The sequence below is a fragment of the Macaca nemestrina genome, chromosome 5 (assembly GCF_043159975.1).
Source record: "Macaca nemestrina isolate mMacNem1 chromosome 5, mMacNem.hap1, whole genome shotgun sequence".
NCBI lineage: Eukaryota > Metazoa > Chordata > Mammalia > Primates > Cercopithecidae > Macaca > Macaca nemestrina.
Window position 1 is genome coordinate 176,325,585 of NC_092129.1, and position 19,536 is coordinate 176,345,120.

Here is a 19,536-nt window from a genome sequence, read left to right on the forward strand (position 1 = left end):
CTTAGCTCCAGGATGAGCACACAGTTCAGGTCTGGCCAATCAGAGCACTCCCCACCCAGCAGTGTGCTTCAGGGTGAGGGACGCAACCCCAGCCAAGCCAACCGGATTGTGCCCCGGATTTCTACTGAAGAAGGGCTCTGTCTGAGGTTGAGGTTGCCAAGGGTAACAAAATCTTGGAACCACTGGTTGCCTTCCTGGCCACCATATAGAGATAGTTTTACTAAGAATTCCACCAACAAAGAAAAATAGAAAAACAGAAAAAGAGAGAGATTCCTGATATTATCTGAGCCCATGGATCCAGCCATGCCTAAAGACAGAACCCCCGGCCAGGCACGGTGGCTCACGCCTGTAATCCCAGCACTTTGGAAGGCTTAGACGGGTGGATCACGAGGTCAGGAGATCGAGACCATCCTGGTCAACATGGTGAAACCCCGCCTCTATTAAAAACACAAAAAATTAGCCAGGCATGGTGGCAGGCGCCTGTAGTCCCAGCTACTCGAGAGGCTGAGGCAGGAGAATGGTGTGAACCCGGGAGGTGGAGCTTGCAGTGAGCTGAGATCATGCCACTGCACTCCAGCCTGGGTGACAGAGCGAGAATCCATCTCAAAAAAAAAAAAAAGATAGAACCCCTGAACCTCTCTGTTAAATGAGCCAATGAAATCCATCCTAGGGGGCTGAGTTGACCTTCCTTCCCTTCTAGCCAAGAGTACTGACACATACAAGTTCATATTACACAAGTGTACCAAGTTTGCTTGTACATCATAACCACCCAGCATAACGCAACTAGAAAAAAGAAACTAGGTGCTCCCAGGGTTTTGATAGGAATTTTAAAAAGAGTTGGAGAAATGTAACCAAACAGAAAGATGCTTGTCTGGATCAACAGGCAGTCATGATGCCTGCAGCCTGGGTCTTCAGGTAACAAGTGTTCCACACTGAGGGCCCTCACAAACCCACGTAGATGTTCTGTGACTGTACAAGGTACCATCATGCATATGACGCCTACCTGCCTTTGGATTTGCTGTGCAGAAGCTGCTCAGCATCTGAAACTGTGGACACAACTTTTGTTCTGAGGCCAAGAAGGCTTTCTGGAAATGCAGGCTCCCCACAAACCCACCTGAAGCACTGGAGACCCGCGCCACGTCCTGGGACTGGGTAGAGCGATTACGACTCTGTTGTCGGCGCCGGCCAGAGGCTGACCTGGTGGTGCGCACGTGGACCTCACTCACTTTGAAGAAAGCCACCATGAAGGGCTGCTTGTCGTAAGGGCCGTCTCTGCCCACCAGGCCCGCGGCTCGGGGGTGGATGTGGACTCCTTTAAGGCAAATCAAAGCATGCATCTCTTTATTCCACAGAAACTTATTCCTGTAGCTACAACAGTTAAGGGATACTTCCTAGTTTCCCAAGTGCTAATAATTAAGAATGAGTGTGAAGAAGAAATCACGTATCCCCAAACCTTGGTTGGCACTCCTGGGATGGCACCTTTTGGCAGAATCAAAGCACTCCTTTCAAAGTTTCGGAATCACATGAAGGAGTGGTGTGAACTCCTGGGCTCTCCTGTTTCTGCTAGATTATGAATCCGCCCTCCCTGCTGGATGGATCAGCAGTGGGGACCTCAGGCTGCTGGCTCTGATGCTGCAGGAGGAGCGGGTACTGCAAACCTGTTCATCCGTCAGGATTTCAACAGATGCGCCTGCCTCTCTCTTACTCGCTGCATCCCCCGCAACCTGCCTCTGCCTAGGAAAGCTGTCGTCCCATCGCCATCCTCTTGGAAACATTACCACTCTCCTGTCTCCAAGTGGCCCAAGCCTGTTTTCAATTCCTGTCTAGGCAGCCTGCGGGAACGGTTTTGGTTCTCAATGTAAGTCATGGCGGAATCAGTAAATGAGGCCATCCTGAAGTTGAGGACTTGACTATAGCCCACGGTTCTATCACAGCTGCTGTAAGGGAAATGCGTGAAACTGATGACCTGCTGGATGTTGGGGGCTTGTGGATAATAACTTACCATCCCGCGTCACCACACTCAGCTGAAGCCCCATGTTATGCTGCGGGGTCACAACCCACAGATTGCTAGTGGCCGTGATGTCAAATTCCAGCCAGCCTTCTTCTGAGGCCCACACTACGCGGGTGTCCAGCAAAAAAAGGTCAGAGTCTCTGAAAGAAAGAAAAAATGGCCCGGTGAATAGCACACTGCCTGAAGCTCCTTCCCACTCTGTCCTGTCTCAGCGTCAGGATAAAAAATGCCCGAGTCAGATCACATCCACTGGTGAGGCACAAGCACAGTGACCTGCCGTAGCTCTGAAAGGTGTGGTACCACCCAGGACACAGGCATGACACAATTAGGAGAGACAGGTACACCTGATAAGGTGCTTCCTAGAAATCAGCTTTCACCTGGACACGGGCAGACCCTCTCAACTTTACCAAAAATCTTGCTGGTGCTGCTTATGACAGATCTTTTTGTGAATTAGGATAAATTACAAATAAATGATTTTTTAAAAAAACTTTATTTTTTGAGACTGGGTCTCACTTTGTCACCTAGGCTATAGTGCAGTGGCATTTAAATTTTCCTACTTCTACTGTATTTTAAAAATTTATGATACTATTTATTAGTGACTAGCTTACTTTATGGCTAATAAGCTCTAAAAGCAGGGAAAGTAGGAGACAGCAAGAAACAGGATTAATAAAAGATAAAAATCAGGATCCATATGAGCATTTACAAATTGGGCTTTGCTCATTTTTTCTTTTTTTGAAATTGGGACTGAAAATCTTCACGTTTGTTCCTGTGAAATAAGGAGAAACAAGAAGTCACATCACATGCCTAAGTAATCATCTACTATTTTAATTAAGGCCTCTGTATGGTCTGCAGTGAGTATCCAGTCCTTCCCCATATGGACGGTGTAGCTGGGGGTGGATGCTGAGTGATTATAAAGTTCATCCCAGCACCGCTGTGAGCTACAGCTGGGATTCTTTGAGGCGAAGTCATAGAATCCATTCCTTCCATCAGGCTCCTCAGGGAAGACTATGACATTTCTCACAGTTTTAAACTAACATAATCCAGGGGCTGTGGGATGATGGCGTGAGGGTCTCCTTCCGTTCACCCGTGGTTTTTGATAGGTCAGTGCCAGGGACGGTCATCTTTGTGTGTTTTAGGGACAACCTGAATCTGTGTATCCATCCCACGGCCACTAGAATGAGATGGCCTGGGACTCCCATGACAGGCAGGGCTATATTTTGGCCATGGAAAGACTCAAAGCTCCTGGTATTGGAAATATTTTGCTGCAATATCTTAGAGATAGAAAAATGACTAAAATTAAATACTAAGTTTAAGATGAGTATACATTTACGTAAGTTACAAAATGCTTTCATCTGCTTCTCTTTGCTTGGTCCTTACACCAATCCTAAAAGCTAGGCAAAGTGTCACTGTCTCCACCTTACAGCTAGGGAACCTGAGACTCAGCCACGAGGCTACCATCATGTGGTCAAGATCTCAAGCTAGTAAGTGAAAAAACAGGACTTAGTTTTGGATTCAAAGAGCTTTCCATAATAACATACTGTCTCATTGAGGTGATTACCAAAGATAGTCTGTGATGAATGAATGAACTTCATCTCTAATCCATCAGATACTTATGAGGCCACTGAAACATCAAGTTCAAATGGTTAGATTTCTCAGAGGAGGAGCAAACAGTTTCTCCTGCCTCCATGGCCACTTAGAGTGAGAAGGGAACTCTATTGTCGTCTTTTCCAAGTATAAACAGTAGGCACAGCTAAAAGTCGTTTACTCAGCTGCTTAACAGAGTCTGTGGGAGGCCACATTCTGGCCTGCCCGGTTGAAAGCTCCCTCCTATGTGGATGCGTCACACCCCCTGTTGACAAATTACCCCCCATCACTGAGGTAACAACTGTTAGCAGGGAGATGGGGGGGGGCGGCGGTGTCCATGGAAAACAGCAAGCAGAGATTGGAAGGCCAAGGCTTTGAAGTTCAGATGTAAGAGGACATCAATTCTGTTCTGGAAGGTCACAGAAGACCCTTATCCAGCAATAACACAGACAGCACTGTGGGAAAGCAGCCCCAGCCCCAGAGGAAGCACAGCACACACAGGTGTCACGGGCAGAATGTGGCTGGCACTCTCCAGCGCCAAGACCCAGTAGGAACCTCGGGGGTAAGGGTGCCTTCAAGGCAGGGCCCATGAGCGCATGCCGAGTTACCTCTGACGACTAGATTAGGCACCTACATTGTAAAGACTTATAATGAGGATACAGAGAAATACAGTTCAAAGTGTGAGGGTAGCACAGCTGGCAGAATGAGCTTTTATTTTTAAAGATCAGGGTTTGAGATAAAGAAAATGGCAGCCTTGTCCAAGAGAAAGTGGGGAATGCGACAGATGCACATCATCCAAGGAGGAGGAGGAAGACAGAGAAGGGCAGAAAGAGAAGGAATGAATTAAAGAGGGAGAACATGAATCAAAAGTTAAACTTGGTGCAAAGGCAGAAGATGAGGATGACCCGTCATGACACAAAGCAATTGCAGTCAGTGTGGATTCTTGGATGTGGGGAGACCAGTTTCCATCCCGACTCTGCTACCGAGTCACTTTGGGGCCCCATGAGTTTGCGTTGTTCTGTGGCACACTTTTTCTAATCATACAATGAGAACACTGCCTGTTCTCACTGCTTAAGAGGCCTGTGAGGTCAACAAGTGCAGTCTAGTGGCTGAGCCTTGAAAGACAAAAACTCTCTGGGGTCTATGGCAGTGAGGAAGGCTTGGACTTCAATGTTTAGATCTAGAAAGCTCGGGGCCTTTGGAAGGGGAGTGAGGCAGAGCATGGACTTAAGATAACTGGGCCAAGTGGGATAGAGGAACAGGGAGTATTGACTGTGTCAACAGCCTTTATTCCTCAGGACAGCCAGAAAAGGCAGGACCTATGGTGTCTCTTGTACAGCTGAGCCCCAGGGAAGCTCTCAAGCTCACATGGCTGTTACATGGGGCAAATGGAATTTCATCAGAGCCCAGGCCCTTAGCCGTCACATATCTAAAAGGTAGAGTCATGAAGCAGACAGGGCAGAGGCTGAAAGTACTGTCCAAGGGCTCAGAATAAAGTAAGGGACCAAAATCTACCGCATACAAATGCTAAAGTCAGCTGGATACAGAAAATACAATAAGATACACAGGACAGGCACAGGTTAAAAATCACCAGTTGGGAAGGCTGGGTGTAGTGGCTCATGCCTATAATACTAGAACTTTGGGAGGCTGAGGCGGGAGGACTGCTGGAGGCCAGGAATTTGAGACCAGCCTGGGCAACATGGTGAAACCCTTCCTCTACAAAAAAATACAAAACTTTGCCAGGCATGGTAGTGCACTCCTGTAGTCTCAACTACTTGGGAAGCTGAGGCGAGAGGGTCACCTGAGTCCGGGGAAGTGGAGGCTGCAGTGAGCCATGATCACACCTCTGCACTCCAGCCTGGTCAATCAATCAATCAATCAATCACTAGTAGGCCTCCTCCATCAGGGTCAGGTAGGTATGAGAGGTGCGTGCAGGAAGGTGCCCAAGATGGCTGGTGTCGGTTGCAGATGGTGGCATTGGGGTGGAGCCCCAGTGACCCCCCCCAACCTTGCCCTGCTCCTTCCAAGCAGAATGCTGTGTCCAGCATGAGAACATCACTAACGTGCTCACACCACCAGGGAGAGGAACTTGAAAAAGGAATGAAGCTTTAAGACATAACTTCATGGGCTCACCCTCAAAGCTTCCAACAACTCAGATATTGAAGAGATGCTATTGATGGCAAATCACTAAAACAGTTCTGGTCTGACCCGCATCTACTAACATTGCCTCAGGGATACATGGCCTTCCGAGTCTGCGGACTGTAAAAGTGTAGCCTCAAAGAAGATGCATCTGAGTTTGCCACGTGAAAAACAAGCTTTCCCTTCTAAATCTCACTTCGGCAGAGTTGAGAAGAGATGTTCTCACCTAAAATGTGTGTCACTAATAAAGAATCCTGGAGACTGGCCAAAATCATCACCATGCCTAGATTATTTGGACCTTCCTTTTGAGGTGGCATCCTCTCAAGTTGGCAAACCATGAAAGAAAATCTTGAAACAAGGGAAGATAATTTTGAATGCAGTTATTAGCTCTTTTGTTCTCAACTAACTCAGACCCTATATTTGCATGATGAATACGCTTCCGATCTTCAAGGATGTAACAGTGTTATTCTTCTCAATGTTATTCCAACCTTAGAGCATGATATTCCTCATATTGTGGTCATCCCAGGCAAATGAGGTTCTTAACAAATTAATACAGCTAATAAGAGATTTCTGGAAAATTTCAAAAATTCACCCTGGCATTAGAGTTGATGAATGAGAAAGCCACTCACAAAGGCTTGTAGAATTGGTGTTTGTGGGCAAGATTTATCCCTGCGTATCCCTCCCATCACACAGCCTCCAAGGCGCATGCCCACATCAGTGATACACCACTGGGCCGACAGACCGAGAGCACCATTGCCAACACACAGCAGGCCTTTCTCTCCTTTGCCCTCGGAGAAGGGCAGGAGGTGCCTGAGCTCCTGGTGGATAGGCTTTGACCCTTTCCTGACAAACCACACACCCATCAGGTCACAATGTCCGGGTCAAAGTACAACACTGTTTACTACTAACCATTTTGCTAGAAAAATGCTTTTTATAAAGTGGCATTTATATATTCAAAATGAGCAGATTTACAAAATACTCAATAAGGTGACTCTGTGGTCTTGTTCTTTATTTCTTCGTAACACATTCCTTTGCATTTGTGCATCTGGACTTGATGTTAAAATGCAAAACAACTTTCAGACACAGAGGAACCGACTTTCTGCAATAAGAAAAATTCAATTTTCAAATAGAATGAAAGTAAAAAAAATCCATTTTCATTTTAGAAAATTAAAGAGTCAAGCTCATGCTTTTTACTTTTTCCTTACATAAGGTACAGTATAGATTATGTTTACTTTTACCATTAGAAAGATGGAAAAGGCATCATGTGTTTGAAAATAGAGTACTACAAACAGGAGCAAACTGCTGCATACATGTACACATACACATTTGAGTAATGAAGATGAATGAACATTATTATTATTTGGTTACCCTTGCATTTTTTTACAGTCTTTGATATTATTCAATTTTCACTCAATGGCTAGCATGATATGAAGAGATGTTTCAAATATCAAATGCACCTTGATTCTGTAGGGGCTATTTCATCTTTAACAAACCAATATAAATCACATTGCTGTCAGAATATTAACATAGCAAACCTTAACGTGGTGTTTACTATGTGACTGTTCTAAGTGCTCTTACATATATTAATGCCTCACAACAATCTTAAGAGGTAAATACTATTAATGCTGTTACAGGTTTATAGATGAAGAAACTGAGGCACAAAGAGATTAAGTGGGCAGGGCATGGTGGCTCACAACTGTAATCCCAGCACTTTGGGAGGCTGAGGCAGGCAGATCACTTGAGCCCAGGGGTTCGAGGCCAACCTGGGCAACATGGCAAAACCCTGCCTCTACAAAAAATAAAAAAATTAGCTGGGCATCAGCTGAGGTGGGAGGATCTCTTGAACCTGGGGGGTGCAGGTTGCAGTGAGCTGAGATTGTGCCACTGCACTCCAGCCTGAGTGACAGAGCACAACTCATCTCAAAAAAAAAAAAAAAAAAAGAGAGCGAGATTAAGCGGCTTGCACGTGGTCACACAGCCAGCAAGTGCAGAGCTGGAATTTGAACTCAGGCAGTTTGGCTCACGTGTTGTACGTGCTCTTTTACCAGCAGTTCTCAAGTGTAGCCTGCATCAGAATCCCCTGGGGGGCTTAACACACAGATTGCTGCCCCTTACCCCTGGGGCTTCTGACTCAGGAAGCTTGGGGAGAGGCCTGAGAATCTGCATTTCTAACAGGTTCCCACGTGATGCTGATGCTGCTGGTCTAAGAACCACACTTTGTGAGCCCAGGACCTAAAGCCAGACTACCTCTCCATGAAATATGAGCAGTATTACCTGTGCCTGTTTTTGTGAACTTAGGGTTGAAAGCTATCTGCCCTCAACATTTCTTGCTCCTCTCCCCAAAACAGTGCAAACCAAATGTAGGCTGCTCCACAAGTCAGTGTGTCTTATGGATTGGCTTAACGCTCAGGGAGTCATCGAATTAGGCTAATAAGCAGAACTGCAGGTAAGATCGAGTCCAAAGTATCAGTGTTATTAGAAGTCTTGGTTCTATGTGCCCAAGGCAGGGGAAGAGCGGGAAAGAGGATGGTAACTTTATACAAATTCACGGCTACCCAGTATGTTCTCTTTGGCCACATAAACACAACAATGCTTCCATACACTGGGGTATACTCTAACCTTCACTAGTGATCAAGTGTGGAGTTTGCCACCTGTTATTTTTATTTAGTTTATTTATTTATTTTTGAGAGGGAGTCTTGCTCTTTCACCCAGGCTGGAGTGCAGTGGCGTGATCTTGGCTCACTACAACTTCTGCCTCTTGGGTTCAAGTGATTCTCCTGCCTCAGCCTCCTAAGTAGCTGAGATTACAGGTGCATGACACCACAACTGACTCAGTTTTGTATTTTAGTAGAGACGGGGGTTCTCCATGTTGGTCAGGCTGGTCTTAAGCCTCTGACCTCAAATGACCTGCTTGCCTTGGCCTCCCCAAGTGCTGGGATCACAGGCATAAGCCACTGCGCCCAGCCCCCACTACTTTTTAAACATGTGACATGCAAATCTTACATGTTTTAGTTCTCATCACCAACCCTACATTTCCACATTCCTGTCCAAGGTGGAGAAATGAAATAGTAAAAGTGCTACTGATTTTTTTTTTTTTAAAGATGTTTTAAAAGATTACAAAGTAATCTTTTACAAACGTTTTTTATTTTTAGTTTTTATGAGTACATAGTAGATGTACCTATTTATGGGGTTACAAAGTAATCTTAACCACTGGCATGGCCTGCCTCCCACAAAGCTGGACAACATAGTATGGAGACGTACGTAACCAAAGCGATCTGTTTCTGGGCATGAATGATAAATATAAGGCATAGTTTCCAAAATAAAAACCCATTTTCTTTTCTCTTCACGTTTACCAAGTAGATAAGCAGTTTCCAAAGAACAGCATCTCCTGCCCACCACCCACTGCCTCTCCCCGCCAGCATAAAATGTTTTAGCATTGAGTGTATATGATTCTTTATAACTTTAATTCCTCTCCATAACATTCTCTTCTACCCTGTGCCTTACAAAGAACAGAACATAGGCTGAGGAACAAGAAGGTCTGATAGCTCCTTGAACTGTCTTTTTTTTTTTTTTTTTCCCAAGTAGACTGTTCTAGGTATAACGCATATGCCCTTGACTAGGAAGATGAAACTAACCAGTTACATAACCTGAACCATGGGTCACTTGTATTATCCTTTTCAGGGGCAAAGGAACAAATACTGAAAAGCTCACTGCTTGCCTGAGGCCCACACAGAGGGAGCCAGAGATGATCAGGTCAGCAGTAAGATTTCAGGAGTCCCTAAGGATCATACCTGTGAAAGCCAGAGACAGAAAGAGAAAAAGGTGTGGCTGGGCACAGGGATAAAAGGCTTTGGTTTTCTTCTGCCCAAACTATAATAGTGTTCTCCCATCTTGGCTTTCTCAAATTTGCCCTTCTCTTCAAAAAAGAAACCCATCTCAGGTATCTAAAAAGGGTGAACTTTTGTCTTCATTTCAGCAGGCAACACTGAAAATCCAACAGATTTTACAGAGCAATCAGTCCATAGGTAATGCTTTTCTAAAGAAACTACTCTCCGCCATCCTGGCACTGGATCAACTACTGGGTTCAGATCTTGTTTCCAGGTCTATGCCATTTCATTACTGAACCAAATGTCAACATTTGTTAGGATTCATTAAAAAGATTTCCAAATGAAAATGATAAAACATACTATACTTCAAAGACTTAAGCTTCTGGTCATGATGTATCAAACTAACATTCCCACTAAAAAAACTGAATTAACTTAAAAACAAACTTGTTTGAAGTTCTCTTAGAGCAACCAAGCAAGGTAACACTCGATGGTTCAAGACCTCAGGGAGAAAGGAAATGCATTAAGGTGAGCCTTGTGTTTGCCGCTGCCTTTTCCTTTCAGGGCATTTGATAATTCTAGTATGAGGCACAGACACCAACCAGCAAGTGGTAATGGCTTAGAGCTTTACGCAATATCACTGGCTGGGGAGAAAATCAAAACTCAAGTCAGCTAGTGTGTGAGAAGAGCTCAAGTCTCAGAAAAAAAAGGGGTTGCATGGAAATGGGCTCATAAAAGTGAGCTCATAGAAGTTTGGTTCACTTCGATGTAGTCCCTTTCCTCTAGGACTTTGGCTCTTCAAGTCCTGGCCTCCTTGAACTCCAACATTTCCATCTGAGGTATTTGCCAGATATTAAGCTGTGTTTATATGGGATGAGGAGTTGAGAAAACAAGCAGAAAGAAACTGTTTAGAGGCTCAAAAGCAAAGCAGAGGGTTTGGCAATCTCACAGTGCTGAGGAGCTAAAAAATCGAGTACAGAGTCCACCAAGGAAGGGGGGCTCTTGTAAACATTCCAGACTTTTATGTTTTTTTGTTTTTTTGGGTTTTTTTTAAAGATTTTTAAAATTAAAAAAATGTTTTGAGACAAGTTCTTGCTTTGTCGCCCAGGATGGAGTGCAGTGGTGCAATCATAGCTCACTGCAGCCTTGACCTCCAAGGCTCAACAAATCCTCCCACCTTAGCCTCCTGAGTAGCTGGGATTAAAGGTACGAGCCACCATGCCTGGCTAATTTTTTTTTTTTTTGTAGAGACAGGGTCTCCTTAGGTTTCCCAGGCCAGTCTTGAACTCCTAGGCTCAGGCAATCCTCCTACCTCGGCCTCTCAAAGTGCTGAATTTATAGATGTGAGCCACTGTGCCCAGCATCTGAGACTTTTAGCTGAAAGGGATAAACTCTAGGAGAAAGGGACAACCAGAAACAGATAAGCCTTAATACATCCTTAAACCCTGCCTAAACTGGAACAAAAAGAAAAAGGTGATTTGACCATATTTTGTCTGCCTTACAGAAGAACATTGAATCTAGTCTGGAAGGAGAGAACAGCATCTAGAACTTTTTTCCTAAATAATGTCCAGAATTTCATAAATGGAAAATTAGCAGGCTCGCCAGGAAATAAAACCAAATAAGGAAAAATTAAGGGAAAAAACAGATAATGGAAATAGACCCATAGGTGATCCAGATAGCAAAGTTATCAGATATGGTCTTTGAATCCAGCCTTATATAAAAAGAATGATAAATCACAAGCTGAACTTACTCCAGGGATGTGAGGTTAGTTTAACATTTAAAGTCATTTAATATGGCCGACACATAACATTATAAAGGAGAAAAATCATGATTGTCCCCAAATTCAGAAAAATACATTTGATAAATCCACGCCCATTCCTAATTTTAAAAAACTCTTAGAAAACTAGAAAGAGAAGAATTTCCTTTATCTACTAAAGAGTTATCTACAAAAATATTTAGAGTAATCATCATTCTTAATGATGAAATGCCCTGAGATTAAAATATCTGACAGAAATCTGAACAATTTCTTTCTTTTTTTTTTTTTTTTTGAGACGGAGTCTCGCTCTGTCGCCCAGGCTGGAGTGCAGTGGCCGGATCTCAGCTCACTGCAAGCTCCGCCTCCCGGGTTTATGCCATTCTCCTACCTCAGCCTCCCGAGTAGCTGGGACTACAGGCGCCCGCCACCTTGCCCGGCTAGTTTTTTGTATTTTTTAGTAGAGGCGGGGTTTCACCGTGTTAGCCAGGATGGTCTCGATCTCCTGACCTCGTGATCCGCCCGTCTCGGCCTCCCAAAGTGCTGGGATTACAGGCTTGAGCCACCGCGCCCGGCCAATCTGAACAATTTCAACATTGTACTGGACATCCTAGCCAGCACAATAAAACAAGAAAAAGAGAAATAAAAAATAGAATTGAAAAGGAAAAAATAAAATATTTATAGATTATATTCACAGAAATTCCAAAAGGCCATGCAGAAAAACTCTTTGAATTAACATGTAAATTTGCAAGGTTTCTGGATGCAAACAAAAATCAATGGTATGCTATATGTGAGCAAAAACCAATTAGGCACTGAATTTTTAAAAAAACTAATAATACCATTTATAATAGCATCAGAAACTTCAATACCTAAAATTAATCTAATAAAAATGTTCAAGACATACAAAAACTATAATATTGAGAGTTATTAAAGAAGGCCTGAGTAAATACCACATTCTTGAATTGAAACACTCATTATTGGTGAGATGTAAACCCTCCCCAAATTGATCTCTAGATTTAATGCAATTCCAATCAGAAGCCCAGCAAGTTTTTCGTTTTTATTTTTTGTGGAAACAAACTGATTTTAAAATTTATATGGGAATGTGAAGGGCCATTAACAGCCAAGAAAGTCTCAAGAACAATTTTGAGGTTACACATCAGATATCAAACCTTATTGTAAAACTGAAGGAATTGAAACAGTGGAGCATTGAAGAGAAAAATTAACCCATGGAACAGAATAAAGATCCAAAAAACAGACTCACACATATACAGTCACCTAATTTATGAGAAAGGTGCCACTAAACTACATGAGAAAAAGATAGTATTTTCAATAAATGGTACAGGGTCAATTAGGTTTTCTATTCTTACACATCTGGTCTATGTAATCTACTTCAGTGGCTCACCTATAGTCTCAAAAATCTCCTACTGTAGTTTAGCTCATTCTGCTGAGCTCAAAACTTCTACATCCCACATCATCTCGGGTACTCACACCATGACTCAAACGTGCAAATGTGAACTCATCTTCATTCCCCTGCTTATTCCTGTGTTCCCAATCTCTGTGAATGGTTCAGAGTGCGGTATCAAACTAAAAATTCTGGAAAATGTATTTTTACTCTTTTCTCTCCTGGGACAATTATATTCTATCTGTAAAATAGGTAAAATTTTGTGAATTCTGTCAAAAATTAAAGCAATAATTCAGTCGGGGATTGTTCCTGGAGACTCCAGCAGCAACCTTCTGTGCTGGCCTGAGGAAATCTTCCTGTTTTAGTGAGGAGGGAGGGATGAAGGGGGAAGAAAAGAATATAAATTTATTACCACTGAACTATACACTTAAAAATGGTAAAGATGGTAAATTTTATATGTAGCTTTAACTTCAATAAAAATGTATTAAAAACATGAAAACCAACTATAGAGCAGCATTTCCCTCCTTGATTTTAAGATGCATTTCTTCAGATCCTAAGGATTCTGAAGTTAAGATGAACATATAAACCAAACTCTAAAATCAAATGACAAAAAACATCCTTACCTATTTCTACACAGAGGAGTAAGTTGGAATATTGCTTAAATGGAACATAAATTTTAAATTTGGTAATTCTTCAAATGTCTCCCAAAAGACTGTACCATGATAGACCATGGAGAAGAAAAGTTATCATACGCACAGAAGATAGATCATCACTGCCAAGCAACACAAATGCCAAAACACAGAGAGCAGAACGCGGAATTTCAAAACTAGCAGAGATGAGTGTGGCCGATTCATGAATCAAACAGGGCCATGATTCAGATATTGAACGTGTCTGTTACAATTTCTGGTTGGCTTTCAAGAGATGCTCTTTGACTTCTAGGTATACAAAATTCAATTACAACAGTAAAAGTATGCCTTTAACCAAATAAAAAATGTAGAAGAAAATGATATTCTCTAAAGACCTCAAAATGTCACTATTAATATAAAGGTGCTACAGAATGAAGGTCATGAGTGCATGTTGTGAAAAGCATGTACTCATGATGCTACCGTGCGTGACTATGAAAGGTCAGAAGTTATTCAGAGCAGTCTATACTCCCGGTATGAAGTCAGCTTAGTAAGTATGCAATACAGAAAAAATAGTAAAGAAGTAAACTGACAAATAAATCATACTTTTGTGTAAATTTATTCCAGTCTTTCTTCCCCTCTACTCCCTCCTCTAGAAAAGCTGTTAATAGACCAGTGGTTGATCAAGAGATCAACAAGGTTTTCTGTGGGAAGGCCTTAGACATCCAAGTACCAGAGTCTGAATTCTAACAGACACAGATCTTCACTACCTATGAAACTCTCTCATTTGCCATTCAAACAGAAGCGTCCTTGGGATGTCTGCTTCAAACCTAAGGAAATGGAGGTGTTAGGATGTGTCATAAGGAGGTTGCTTACCTCTTTCCAGTACTTCATCTTTATCTTGAGAATGTACCCACATCATCGAAGTGACTTTTAGGAAGCACAGCAGACAACAGTTTAGGAATTATTTGGTCTTGGCAAAATTCATATGTGCCATACTTTGTTCTCTCAAAGATAACATGCCTGCCCTGTCTATCTGATCGGGTCATGGTAAAACCCTAATGAGAAAACGTAAGAGAAGGCCTTTTCCAAACTATAACTACTATATAAATGCAATTTTTCACCTGCATCATCACAAGGACACAATGATTTATAACACCAAATTTTAACACCAAAGTCATCTTTTAACCACTATGCAGTACCATGGAGTAAACTTCTAAAAATAAAAACAGCACAAAGGCATCCTGTGCTACTCAAGCTTAAAGATGCAGACTACTGTTGCAGCCTGATGGGTTCTTCTTGCCCGCTGCCTAGAAAAGCCAATGCATTGAAAACAGCAGGTATTACAGCAAAGAGCGGTTAATAATCATAGGGCCAGCCAACTAGTAGGACAGGAGGTATTTCTCAAATACGCCTCCCCAAGAATTTGGAGGCTAGGGTTTTTTAGGGTACTTTGGCAGGCAGGGAGCTGGGGAACTGAAATCACTGATTGACCGAGGATGAAATCACAGCGGTGTCTAAAACTGTCTTCACACAGCTGAGTCAGTTCCTGGGAAGGAATCTCGGGACCAGGTGGCATCTCGTGGACTGCCAAAACACTAAATCTGAAAAATACCTCGAAGACCAGTTCTTTAGATTTCACAATAGTGATGTTATCTATAGGTGTAGTTGGGGAAGTTACACACTTTGTGAGCCCCAGTTACATGATTCTGGGGCAGTCAGCAACTTATGGACAAGCAAGCTAGTCAATGGCAGGTCACTGTTTAACTCTGCCTATTCTTTAGCAAAGCCCAACCCCCTACCATAATTCTAACCTTGTGACCTCTTTACAAATACAGTTTCAATTTTTAAACATGGAGGGGATCCATTCCAGGAAAGGACCACTATGGCCTCTGCACAAGAATGATCAAGAGCAGTTTAGCCAAGTAGAAGCAACATGGAGTCAGTTAAGTCAGATTCCCGTTGCCACTACAATTTTTGCAAAAACTGTTTCACTATTAGGTTGCTGATTCCATTCTAATCTATGAGTTGCTTCAAATCGTTCATGACTTAGACTCCATCTAAGGGCTTATTCTCAACTTTTGAGTGAAGTATCAAGTGTTTACTTGTTCTTACTAAAAGCACCGTCTATTCAAGTATCCACCTTTTTTTTCTTTTTAAACTTACTTGGTCCAGTGATTTCTTTTCAGTCAAAGGAACATGTTTGTGCAGAGTTCACAGCAAAAGCCCATCTTGCAAGAATCTTCCCTGACCCTCCCTGGGTCAGGCTTCGTAACCGCCTTTAATATCAGAAGGCCCGACACGTAACTTCTGCCACCCCAGCTGAGTGTGTGACTCAGCATTTAAAACCCCGACTGTTTTTTCTTTTTCAAGGAGGCCAACTATTTTGCAACACAAACACTTGTTAAATGGAGTTAATCCATCAACTACTACAAATTTCACTTAAACACAGATTGGACAAATATGTTTCTTCACAAGCCTGGAGAATTGTTTTCAGCCAAGACACCCCAAGACGGTACAGATGGGGAGATCAAACCTTCCCCCGAAGGAGTCCTGCAGCTGAATCTGGAAGTCTCTGGAAGATCGCTAGGAGGCGGCAGGAGGCCTGGGCTCCTGGCCCACAGATAAGAAAAGAAAATCTCTTCCTGGCCAAACTAGAGCCCTTCAAAAGCATGAAACTCTCCCAATTCTCCCAGAATTTCCCCTCTCCTATGCACAACAACAACACACACAGGTGCCAAATGCTCCCATCCTAGAAGGCAAAGAAACTACAACCCTCTGCTTTGATAAAGAGTCATCAAAGGTTGGGACCATTCAGGATTTTATTTTCCAAACTCACTGCTGGCCTCGAGGAAGTATGACACCACCATCCTAAGCACAGGGCAGCTGTTCTTTTTTGGCTGGAGTTCAGTATAAACCTTACAAATGTTCTGCTAACTTTCTCTCTCTCTTTTTTAAAACAAATAACAATTTTTTTAAATGCCATAGTCACTTAACTCCCAGCCTAAGGTTTTCACTATAAAGGTTTTCCTGCAGGACGGAGAAAAACATGTATTCCTAATATATTTCTGAGCCAAAAAGATGCTAGTAGGTTATTCTAACCAGAGAAATATAATGGAATAAATAATTAGGCAGATTGAAAATCAATGGCTAAAACAGTTCCAAAGAGTCAGTGAATTCCAATGATCTCTGAAGTATTAACAGACAAAAATCTAGCAACAAAAAATGTACTTTTCAACAGAGGCCTTCAGTAGTATAGCCACTGAATATACTTTTATTTAGGAGTGAGAGTCAGATATCAGAAGACTTCCCTTTCATTCCAAAATTGTGGCCCATTATAAAGATACCACAATGGCTATATTTTACTCATTATTCAGCTGTCCTAGCTATAAATTACCTTTAACCAGCAGCATGTACGTTCACACCATGAAATGTCCCAAAGCGTGGCATCTGTCTTTCCTCCCGTGTTTCCCCATTACAGATTGAAATATGCGCAAGGGTTGGATGCTGGCAGTGCTTTCAAAACGAAAATGAACCTTTCACAGGGCAAATTAATGTTCCTTATGAGTTCAGTGTGTGTATTTGTGACAGACCCACACACAGATCAATACATTCAGGAAAAACTAAAGTCATTCTTAAGCCTTTGGAAATTCTTGGGAAATCAATAGACTCATAAGACCAAGAGCGGGAACCTAGACTTGGTTTATCAAACCAAAGCTGACAAATCCCTTACGGAGTCTGGAAGCGTGGAGTTCCCTCCCTCTACATGTTCACTTCCCTTCATTTTTACCCTTGTAGCTGCCATATGATTGCCAGACCATCACATCACCTGCTTAATTTCCACCTTGTACACACTAAGAACTACATGGTAATCCTAATCTACTGTGCATAAAGGCCTTGATTCTCACTGACTTACTAAACTGACCCCTAAATACTAAGCAAAATTCGAGGTCACTGGCTTCTGTGTATTGACTTCTTCTATACTAACTACTCTAAAACTTCATCCCTCAGCCCTTGCAGTCCTCCAGCAATCATTCCATGGAAGTTTTTCTGTATTGCTAGGCAGCTCCATGCACATGCTTCACTGCAGTTCTTTTGTAAAATGGTCTGGCCTTGTTTCAGGAAACAAGAATAATACAGACATGGAAAAAGTCTATTGCTCCCTTGTATCCAAATGATAAAAAAAAAATCCATCACACACAAGCTTATTCAAAGATACACGTGTGTATGTGTATCTTATGTGCACAAATACAAAGCCTGTATTCGCTGGAATTATTACCACTTACAAGCATCATATGATTTTAATGTATGAATTTACTTTAGCCACCCTCACCTGTCATTCCAAATGAGGACTAAACAATAGTGAAAACATTTTATCCCTAATAAATGATGGAGTTATCTGATCGCAAAGGATGCTTATAATAAATACATTCGCCAGCTTTCTTCGGAAAAGATAGCCATTTGGAGAATCAAATAGCAAAAGATCTCACCACCTAAACACTCCCATTTAGAACACCCACCTCATCGTACTCACACGCTGCCTCTGAGCCCCAAGTCACCCTGCACAGACACAGTTGGGGTTATTGTCATGACAAAAGGTGGGAAACGGGGGCCAGCCCCACCTTTGGGGCTTTCTCGAGCCTTCATACCTGTGCTGATGCTCCTGTAAGACTTGATAAATGCTGATAAGAAAAGTTTGGTTTTTAAAACTCCCCATAACACAGTCCTTGTAGATGCGGAATTCTGCAGCCGTCACCGCCTCACCCTCAGGAATCTGGGATAAGTTGAACTTGAACTCTTTGTGGTGTCGCTGACGAGGGGAGAACTCCTTGTCGTACTCCACTATAAGATTAAACAAGAGAGAGTGACAACTATTGTTACTTGACTAAGTGCCACGGGCTCACCTCACCAGTTTCCCCGTTTGACTTCACACCTGGATTACCAGTTACCCACAGCTTATTTGGGGGATCGGCTAGTGAACAGATCACTGGTTGGCCCATGAGGAGGAGATGAAAATCCTTCATGCTACCCGAGATTAAGCAAAATTCTTAGATTTTATTTAGTTTAAATACTTCCGCTTGTATACTTATTTGAATGAATTTGCATAGAGAGAGTTATGAAAATTCTTGGCTTAAAAAGTTTTCTCATCTGCAAAAATGGGAAGAATATGACTTCACAGGAAAAGGTGTGAGAATTAATGAAGCAATGAAGAAGAACCCGTCTGCCCATCCTGGCCCCGTTATGCCCTCCTGGCCCCCTTTCCTCCCAGCTACTCTTCCCTCCTCAGGCTGGTTCACGTGTCACCATCAGCAGTCAACATAACCAGGGACAGCCCTGAGCTGAATGTTGGTGGGGATGGCTGAGGGTGGGGAATGGGGGTAGGCAAAGCATTGTGCCTCGGCCTGAAGTGTAAAGGGTCTTCACATTTTGCTTGTTCAGTGGAAATGTTTATGCCTTCCTCCTACTGGTAGATCCTGAAGGCCTCATGCCTCTGAGCGGGGGGGACTCTCCACACCGAGAAGTTGCTGGAACCCCCATTTAATCTGCATGTAGATGCCACGAAGATGTGGAAGGAAATCACCAACAGAGCCACTGCCATTTTCTCACAGTTTACATTGAAAGAAAGAAAAAACTGCAGGGAAAGGATAGACTCTAAAAGGTTTTTTCATATGGAATCAACCTATTGTGCAGTGAAGGATGAATGAAGAAAATGTGGTATGTGCATAAATGCATTTGTATTTGGTCTTAAAAAAGAGGGAGATTCTGCCACTTGCAACATGGATGAACCTGGAGGATGTTATGTGATGTGAAATAAGCAAAGCACAGAAAGACAATCACTGCACGATCTCACTTATATGCAGAATCTGAAAAAGTGGAACTCACAGAAGCAGAAAATAGAACGGAGGTTACCACCAGCTGGGAGAGGGGAGGAGTACCGGGGAAAGGGTCAAATAGTACAAAGGTTCAGTTATGCATAACGAGTGAAGTCTGGAGACCTAACGTACGGCATGATGACAAGAGTTAATAATACTGTATTGTATACTTAAAATTTCTAAAAGAGCAGATCTTAACATTCTCACCACAAAAAAATAAAGCCGTGTCTCTGTGAGGTGATAAACACATTAATTAGCTTGATAGTGGTAATCACTTCCTAATGTATAATCAGTATATCAAATCACATTGTACCCCTTAAATACATA

At 42.6% G+C, this 19,536-nt stretch overlaps 1 protein-coding gene across 1 annotated transcript in view; it reads right to left on the reverse strand.

Moving 5' to 3' along the window:
- Positions 1-19,536, reverse strand: part of LOC105487395 (bone morphogenetic protein 6) — a 158,845-nt gene that overhangs the window by 18,955 nt on the left and 120,354 nt on the right. The window contains exons 2-4 of the mRNA XM_011750845.3: positions 17,986-18,178; positions 2,003-2,151; positions 1,115-1,312 (exon numbers count right to left, since the gene is read on the reverse strand). Coding sequence (XP_011749147.2) covers positions 1,115-1,312; positions 2,003-2,151; positions 17,986-18,178 — 540 coding nt within the window. The remainder of the gene's footprint in view (positions 1-1,114; positions 1,313-2,002; positions 2,152-17,985; positions 18,179-19,536) is intronic.